This window comes from Lycium barbarum, chromosome 8 (assembly GCF_019175385.1).
Source record: "Lycium barbarum isolate Lr01 chromosome 8, ASM1917538v2, whole genome shotgun sequence".
NCBI classification, from domain to species: Eukaryota; Viridiplantae; Streptophyta; class Magnoliopsida; order Solanales; family Solanaceae; genus Lycium; species Lycium barbarum.
Window position 1 is genome coordinate 124,132,754 of NC_083344.1, and position 9,867 is coordinate 124,142,620.

The window sequence follows — 9,867 nt, forward strand, 5'->3', positions numbered from 1 at the left end:
TTTAGAGAGTGAAAATACATAACTTAATTTTTTTTTTCTTGTCATGTAATTAATACTTATTAACCGTACTTATTTTAGCATGACTTAGTATTTTTAGATTATGGTCCTTTTCTTTATGGCTTATTAATTAGCAATATTTATTTTAACCGATTTTATTATCTTTTGTTGAATATTTTAATACAGTGTCATCACTCTTCTCACATTTTGTGTTATTTTCTTAGGAAACACCTTAAGTATATAGTTGTATCTTATTAGGACTAAAGAAATATTTGAAGTAAAAGTTATATGTTTTGTATCAACACTATTCCGAAAAAAAAACCCCGAATAACCCGAGAAAACCGAATAACCCGAGGTTGAAAAACCCGAATTTTATTGGTTTGGTTTGGTGTATAAATTTAAAAACTCAACGCAATTGGTTTGGTTTGGTGTTTACAAAATCCGAACCAACCCGGTCCATGTACACCCCTAAGATTTTCAAAGATAAAAGATTTCATTTACAAAATGTAGAAAATAAGTCGGTGACTAAGTTCACCATAAAAATAATAGGTACCACTATCATTTAATTCCAATAATCAAAACCCTGTCACCTACTTTAAAGAGTACTTATATTTGTAATAATTAGAGCATAAAAAAGGAAAATGAAATTTTAACTTTATTTATCCACTCTTATGCTAGTAATATATGTACACCATAGATTTGACATTGATTTGCAATATTGTTGGTAGACCTATCTTATCGTTGTTCCCAGATTGTCTAAGATTGTAAAGAGACGTTAGAAGAGTTGGCTTAAAAGGAATGGTACTAAAGTCCCACTATACACTCTAGCTAGCTAGTAATTTTATTAACTAAATGAAATATGTGGTGTATATCATAACTAAATGAAATATGTGGTGTATATCATGTGGGAGACGTGGCTGTTTTAGCTCAAGCCGTATCAGGGGCGGAGCTAAAGGGGAGAAAATATCATCGCCAAACTATAAATATACGAGTATAAAAAGTTTTTTTAATTTTTTTTTTTTATGTATATATAACAGATGATGAATCGTCTTTGTCAAAATATTGTCTTCATTAGTGACATAGTACTCGGAAAAAGTAATTGTATACTATTATTAGTACAAATTGCTGACTATAAGAAATTGCAACTCTATTTTTCAAGTTACTATAACCATTTTGTTATGAAAAATTACATATTGTAGATTAACTGGCTATTAAAAAAATTATATACAGTCAATGCACATATATATAACTTCAAACTCTCTGATATATTAATTAATTAATGAAATGCATATGATATGTATGATAAAATAAGTGACACAGAAGATTTGTATTTAAGTTGTCATAACAAAATGGTCATATTAACTTGAAAAATAGAGTGGTAATCTCTTATGGTCAGTATTATTGTCATATCCTTAAACCTATAGTTAAGTTATAAACGTCTCATATAACATAACACACTGTACTACTAGAGTCTCTTTGTTATTATCTGCTCTAAAAATTATACAATATCTGTCCTTTGTAAAATATCACCACTCATAAATATGTGGTAAAGCATCCATACAGTAGCATGCCTACATGCATGCTGGATTATTTCATTATATTTATAAAACCATTGTTTGCAATTTTTAGAAAATTCTCACAGGAGATAAAATGCTTACATTCAACATGTTTAGCAAAACAGCCAAAAAAAAAAAAAAAAAATTTTGCTGTTTCGCCAGTTTATAGTAAACCTCACTTCTGATTTCTTGAGGACACTTACCACACACTAAAGCCATATATTTATATACTAAAAAGAAAAGAACTATAAATGAGAGCTATGGAAGATCCAATGTAAATTATAAATTGAGAGCAAGAAGATCCAAACATAAATTATAAATTATAAACTGAGAGCAGCAAAGGAGAGATATCAATTTGCTACTCAGAAGTTTTTCAGCTGAATAAATAGAGCCCATTTTACAGGGTTGCAATGTATGTAAAATATGAAAACAAATCTTGGACAACCTAACTATACAGGTCATCTTCATCTGCTGCACCAGCCGAAGTAGCAAATGGGTCAGCAGTTGCAGTGGTCCCCGCCGTGCTCGTCTCAGAGAATCGGAATTCCGAACCGAAACCTCTGGACTGTTGCAAAGTCTGAGCAAAAGCCTGGTACTTGCGGATATCAGCGTCACTGACACTCCTCCTAGCGTACTTCATTGATTCCTCGAAATGAGCAGGCTTGATCTCGGGTACCTCATCTTCAACGTCTTCCTCCATGGCTTCAGGATTCTCACTTCTCCTCTTCTCCCTCTCAATATCCTGCAACAAACACACACATCTACATTAGTTTTCCTTAACCAACAAATACTTGGTACAATAGCTCTTTTTGTCTTTAAGTTGATGGTATATTCTACTATTGGTACATTTAACCTTCAGTTAAATATTGCGTATTTTTGGTCCAATCACGTAAAAAATATGTTATACTATCTGATTATTTATAGAACAATATTACCGTTAAGTATGAAGTACTAGCACAAATTTTACATAACACATGAGTAATTAAGTGGTGAAACAGTTTAATAGTTATTATAAATTTGTGAATACAAGCAAAAAGGATCAAAAGTGCACAATTCAATTAATTGAAGGTTTAATGTACTTAGTCAGCTATCATAAAGACTAAACAATAACTGAGGGACGAAAAGTGTTATCAACCCTTAATAGTTTATCAAAGGACTAGAGGAGCTTGGGAACTTACTTTCTCAATATTTTCTCTGATAGCGTATTTGCAAGCACGTTGACAGATTTCTGTAATGTCAGCTCCACTAAAGCCCTGTGTATATTTTGCTAGAGCTCTTAGATCGATATCCTTAGAAAGAGGTGATTTCCTCAAGCATGCCTTGAAAATTTGGTGACGAGAATCTTCGTCAGGGAGAGGAATATAAATCAATTGGTCAAGACGACCGGGCCGCAGAAGTGCAGGATCAATAATGTCTGGCCTGTTAGTTGCACCAATAATGAACACAGTTTTCTTAGCATTCATCCCATCCATTTCAGTAAGGAGTTGATTCAAAACCCTATCAGCAGCTCCCCCAGCGTCTCCCGAGCTACTTCCTCTCTAAAAATTTCGAGTCCAATCAGCCAAAAAAAAACAAATACAGATTCCACAAAGAAGAAAGTGAAATAAGTATAGGATAAGGTAACAAACCTGTGTGGCGATTGAGTCCAGTTCATCAAAGAATAGGACACAAGGAGCAGATTGGCGGGCCTTGTCAAATATTTCTCTTACGTTGGCTTCACTCTCTCCAAACCACATGGTAAGCAGTTCTGGACCCTTGATACTTATGAAGTTGGCCTGGCATTCATTAGCAATGGCCTTCGCGAGCAAAGTTTTCCCACATCCAGGTGGGCCATAGAAAAGGACTCCCTTTGAGGGAGACATACCAAACTTCTCGAATTTCTCAGGATGTTCCACCGGATATTGAACAGTCTGCACAGCAAGTTGATTGAAAATAAAAACAATTGATGAGAAAAGAATAACAGATAAAAATAAATTAAAATCAGTACATTTAGTATACAGAACGTACCTCCTGGAGCTCACGCTTGACGTTCTCAAGACCTCCAATGTCCTCCCATGAAACATTGGGAACTTCAACAACCTGCTCGGACAAAAGTTACATAGTTAAAATCAAATGAGAATTCAGTAGTGTCATAAACATCTAATAAGAGAAATTTAGACATACGGTTTCACGCAAGGCAGAAGGATTGCTCGTCCCAAGAGCAGTTTGGAAGTGCTCATTTGTCACAGCCATAGAGTTCAGAATCTCTGCATCAATGGTCTCATCCTCCAGATCTATCACGTCCATCTTCTCTCTGATGCATTGAAGTGCAGCTTCGGTACACAAAGCTGCTAAATCAGCACCAACATAACCATGTGTATCTTTGCAAATTCTTTCTAAATCAACCTGCAATAAAAGATCCCAAAGTTAACAAACTGCAAGTCTTTATGGGTGAAGATTTGAGAACAGTAAAAATTGAAGACGTGACATTACCTCTTCAGCAAGCTTCATGTTCTTCGTATGGATACGAAGCACCTCGAGTCGCCCCACTTCATCTGGAACACCAATGTCTATTTCCCTATCGAATCTACCAAACCTTCTTAGGGCAGGGTCAATGCTATTGGGGCGATTAGTGGCACCCATGACAATTACATGGGCACGTGATTTAAGTCCATCCATAAGTGTCAAAAGCTGGGAGACAATCCTCCTCTCCACCTCTCCATTTGTCTTCTCACGTTTAGGAGCTATTGAGTCAATCTCGTCAATGAAAATGATTGATGGTGCATTCTTCTCAGCTTCTTCAAACGCTTTCCTGAGATTGCTTTCACTTTCTCCCGCCAATTTTGACATAATCTCTGGACCATTAATGCAGAAGAAGAACGCGCCTGTCTCATTTGCAACTGCTCTGGCTATTAACGTCTTTCCTGATCCAGGTGGTCCATACAACAAAATTCCTTTGGGAGGCTTGACACCGATAGATTTGAAGAGTTGTGGGTGCCTTAGTGGCAGCTCAACAAGCTCCCTTATCTGAGCCATTTGTTTACGCACACCACCTACATCATCATAACCGACCTCATCTAGTCTATTCTCGTCTTCCCTATTCACTGGTTCGCCCTCACAAAATATCTCGGTATCAGGGGCAACAACACAGTATTCAGAAGGATCAGTCTCAATAACCTTGAACTCTACACTTCTCATACCTCCCCTTACAAGAAAAAGATCGCCCTTTCTTACTGGTCTGTATGCTTCAAGGAAATAGGCTGCAGATAAATAAAATAAAGAAGCAATAGCATATCAGCATTTGTATACACAACTAGGACGGGAACACATTACTTTGATGAATCAGCACATGAAGCGACAATGAAGTTGTTAATTTGCTTATAGTATAAATTAGAAAGAATGTGGATACATCAGATTAAATCAGAAGTTCAAATCTAAATAAAAACAGGAGAAGAAGGCTCCGGAGGCAAGATGAATGGCACAGAGCCTCCCAAATAGAGAATTTATCTTACTACATGTATACTATAACTAGGTCCAGCCTCTTTATTACATATATACACCTAAATCAAACATCCAAGTTCAAAGCAGTAGCAAGCCAATAGACAGAAGAAATTCAAAAGCATTTGAACACTTACGTTTCAAGTAAGCATCAAAGAGGTTCCCAGTGACTCCTTCAATGGTGTCATCAATGGGAAGAATGTGTACGCGCTTTCCATACTTGACATCAGGACACTGATGCACAGAGACAACATCACCAAGTCGAACCCTTAGGTTATTTCGGACAACCTTGTTCATCCTAATCTTCGGCACGTCACAGGTCTCATCAGCAAGGGCAATGCAGATTGTATCTTTTCTCTTCTTACCCTATAAACCAAAACAAAAGTTTAGAATAAATTGTATCTGACCATAATCAAGCAGTTGCGGAAACACGAGAAAAACTACCATCATCCTAATATGATTCATGTCCCAGCATCCAACTAATATCAGGGCCTTCTTGTATCACCATAATACAGTGGCATTACAGAGAAAACCTTCATATTCTCAAGATTGCGTCTCAAGTGGAAAACAGAACTGCAATCATGAGAACTAACTTAACCTATTGATCACTGAACATGCGAAAGAAACAAAAAAAAAAAAAAAGGAGGGTACAAAAACAAACAAAAGATGTACAGCATGTGGTCACTTTTAACTTCAAAATAAAGGAAATAAACACAAAAACAGAACAAATCTAGATTCTTTACCAACCTTGTTAGCTTCTTTCAGCAAACCTTAAACCATATTCCTAGATGTTTCAATTTTTCATCGTGTAATTGACCCAGAGGAAAAAAGAAGCACATGACTAAATTACCAAAACCCCATTTAACCGTGCACTCCATACAAGTGTGTCGTTACTATCTTCCTTAATCGTTATAAACTCCAAATCCTAAACCCAAATCGCACATTGGATATTACGCTAGCAATCTTCATCAGCAATTCCTATCAAGAAACACTACTGATATATAAGAAACTAATAAGTGTCACCTAAAACTAAAACCTTCAGAAACCAAAACCAAAATTCACATTTTGAGGCAAATCTCAAGACCTAATCTTTTTTTCAAACATTAACTGCCAGTATTCTAAAACCAATTTGCAAACCCATCAAAACCCTCATATCATGTGTGAAATTTAACCCAGAAAAGCTACCAAAGTTTAAAAGTTTCACAGCTAAAAACAGCAAACTAAAGTAATTTTAACAAAAACATGGATAAAAATCAGACTTTGTGCAAGATTTCAGAAATCCAAAACCCAAATTCAGATTCCAAAGAAAAATCCAAAACCCTCACATCAACTGCCATTGTCAAAAGCATAGTACAAACCCCTTATCTAATCATTGAGAGTTAAACCCACAAAACAACCAAAGTTCAATACTTGCACAGCTAAACACAGAAAACTCAAGTGATTTTAACAAAATCATAGGTAAAAATCAAACCTTGATCAAGATTACAGAAACCCAAAACCCGAATTCATATTTTTTCCAGCAAACTCCAAAATCCCAATCCAAAACCTCACATTAACCGTCATTATCGAAAACCATAGTACAAAGAACTACCAAAGTTCAATACTTGCACAGCTTAACACAGAAACCTCAAGTAAATTTAACAAAATAATGGGTAAAAATCAGACCTTGATCAAGATTACAGAAACCCAAAACCCGCATATTAACCACCATTATCAAAAACCATAATACAAAAAACTAAAAATCATCAAACCCTTCATACAATAGATGAGCCATAAACCAACAAAACTACCAAAGTTAAATACTTGCACACAGTTAAACACAGAAAACTCAAGAAAATTTAACAAAATTATTCGTAAAAAGCAGACCTTGATCGAGATTACAGAAACCCAAGACCTAAATTCAGATTTCTAACCCAAACTACAATATCCCAATCCAAAACCCTCACATTAAATCAAACACCCTAGTACAAAGAACGGACCATAAACCCACAGATCTACCAAAGTTCAATGCTTGCACAGCTACTAAACACAAAATTAAGTAAATTTAACAAAATCATGGGTAAAAATCAGACCTTGATCAAGATTACAGAAACCAAAACCGCCATTATGGAAAACCATAATACAAAGAACCATCAAACCCCTTATATAATCGGTGAGCCATAAACCCACAGAACTACCAAAGTTCAATACTTGCACAGAAATTTCAAGTAAATTTAACAAATAATGGGTAAAAATCAGACCTTGATCAAGATTACAGAAACCCAAAACCCTCACATCAACCGCCATAATGGAAAACCATAATACAAAGAACTAATAAAACAGCAAACTAAAGTAGTTTTAACAAAATCATGGATAAAAATCAGACCTTGTGCAAGATTTCAGAAACCCAAAACCTAAATTCAGATTCCCAAGCAAAATCCAAAACCCTCACATTAACCACCATTGTCAAAAGCATAGTACAAACCCCTTATATAATCGTTGAGACTTAAACCCACAAAACTACCAAAGTTCAATACTAAACACACAAAACTCAACCAATTCTAACAAAATAATGGGTAAAAACCCTCACATTAACAGCCATTATTGAAAACCAGAATACAAAGAACTAATAAACCCATCAAACCCCTTTGTACGTAACTACCAAAGTCCAATACTAAACACACAAAACTCAACCAATTCTAACAAAACAATGGGTAAAAAATCGAACCTTGATCAAGATAGTGTCACCACGAAAAAGCTGAAGCTTCTCCATAGTATCAGGATGAAGAGCAACAACAGAGTTGTCATCATTAGTTGCCTCATCCACAACAAGTCGATTCGGTGACTTCTTCCTCTCCAAAATCGCCGTACTAAAATCCCTCTTTGTCCCTTTCCTGCACACATATTTACATAAACACCAAAATCAAGAATCACAATGTTGTATACCAAGTAAAATCTACAAAGTAATTTTAACCCAAAACCCAAATTCAGTATTCCAAGCAAACTCCAAAACCCTCACATTAACCGCCATTATCAAAAACCATAACACAAAGAACTAATCAAGAATCACAAAGTTGTATACCAAGTAAATCTACAAAGTAAATTTAACCCAAAACCCAAATTCAGTATTCCAAGCAAACTCCAAAACCCTCACATTATCGAAAACCATAACACAAAGAACTAATCAAGAATCACAAAGTTGTATAATCGATGCCAATGTTCCTATATTATATACATATATATTTACATAAACACCAAAACACAAAATCAAGAATCACAAAGATTGTACATATACAAGTAAATCTACAAAGTTCCTATAGACATATATAATTACATAAACACCACCAAATTACATAATCAAGAATCACAAAGTTGTATATATATACAAGTAAATCTACAAAGTGTTAAAGATCTGAAAAAAAGGTACTTACGAATCGGATGATTCAGCTTTGTTAGTCATGATTATGAAGAAAAACTAAAGAGTTTCTTTAGGTATTGATTTTTTTTTTTAATGTAATATTTATAAAAAGATCTTGCGAATTTGAAGAGTATAGGGAAAACGAAGAGTTATATAAAGAGGAGTATCGCTATTTCTTGTTAGGAAAGAAATGTGTTTTTGTTTTTATTTTTACCTATTGCATATCGTGTATATATAGAGTGTATAACTTTTCCTTTTCATTGTTTAAATAGGAAGTAAGTAAGGAATTCTTTTTTTTACTTTTAGAAAAGCAAAATTAAAAAATCACTTCTTTTATTTGTTGTATTTTTCCTTTACTAATACAGATTTTTAAGACCCGATTGGCTATAAAAATTAGTCACTTTTCGGTATAATTTATTTCACTTTATTTGAAAATTAACTTATAATCTGTTTTTCAACTCACTTTTCGCTTTTACGATTATATTTAATTACATTCAAAATGAACATTATTCCAGATATTCTTACGAGTAGTTTTATTGCTCTATAGTTTCTTGTCTCTTGATTTCTACGAGTATCTGTTTATTTATAATGGCTTATTTACTTTCATTGTTTTCATTTTCATAATTGCTTTGATTTGTTTGCCCTTATGTGACCTTTCATATGTTGTTGCTGTATTCTTTGCAAAAAGTATAAACAGCACTACTAGCACAACTCCATGTTAGTTTGAAAAAGAAAAGAATTCAAATGTACTAGCAATCCTAAGTAAATTTATGTATTTCCTTTGTTCTTTTTTTTGTTAAAAAATTAGTTGTAAGCGTGCGGTATATACTTATGATGTCAAATTGTCAATTAATCGGTCAATGATCTTTGAAGGAAAAATCAAGAACACACACTATATGGATTCTAATCCATATTCATGTAAATATTTGGGATAAGGTACTAGTACCCCGAATTTTGGTTAAAGTTGATACGATACATCTTATCTTTATTAGGGTCCTATTACCCTCTAAGTTATTTTAAAGTGTAATAAATGTCACCCTAAGTGTTGATGTGGTGTAGAAAACCAAACATTTGGCGCACAATGAAATACATGCGCTGCATGTGTAATTTCACATTTAAAAAAAAAATCTATTTCATTTTCTTTCTTTTTGTTTTCTTTCTAATTCCAAAATGTAATAGAAATATTATTTTATATTTAGAAAAATGACAATTGTTATTGTTATTGTTTTTGTATGAACTTGAAAAAGAATTAGAGGTATTGAGCATATTCGAAGGTTATTGAAGTTTTAAAGTTGAGATAAACTCATTCTAGATCCTTAGTTGTTGACAAGATTCAAAAATGAAGAAAAATTTTCAAATCCACCATTGTTGAACGTTGAAAAAACTTGAAGAACAAAAAAATGGGTTTGTCGAAATTCTTGGTCATTAGCCAAATTGATT

The 9,867-nt window shown here is 34.0% G+C and overlaps 1 protein-coding gene across 1 annotated transcript; it reads right to left on the reverse strand.

Moving 5' to 3' along the window:
• Positions 1–1,816: 1,816 nt before the first annotated feature.
• Positions 1,817–8,627, reverse strand: LOC132607120 (cell division cycle protein 48 homolog). The gene is made up of 9 exons (XM_060320949.1): positions 8,441–8,627; positions 7,738–7,903; positions 5,168–5,396; positions 4,026–4,792; positions 3,717–3,938; positions 3,561–3,632; positions 3,182–3,463; positions 2,732–3,091; positions 1,817–2,295 (listed from the first exon to the last, which is right to left on the reverse strand). Exons 1-9 carry the CDS (start codon positions 8,467–8,469, stop codon positions 1,999–2,001), a joined length of 2,424 nt encoding a protein of 807 aa, XP_060176932.1. The 5' UTR covers positions 8,470–8,627; the 3' UTR covers positions 1,817–1,998.
• Between the last annotated feature and the right edge of the window lie 1,240 nt (positions 8,628–9,867).

Bases quoted from the DNA above. Each gene is read 5' to 3' on its own strand.
- LOC132607120 (XM_060320949.1), bottom strand. From the start codon at position 8,469: ATGACTAACAAAGCTGAATCATCCGATTC. The intron at 7,904-8,440 runs GTAAGTACCTTT...ATATGTGTGCAG, and splicing joins AAAGCTGAATCATCCGATTC to GAAAGGGACAAAGAGGGATT. The intron at 2,296-2,731 runs GTAAGTTCCCAA...TGTTTGTTGCAG, and splicing joins TCAGAGAAAATATTGAGAAA to GATATTGAGAGGGAGAAGAG.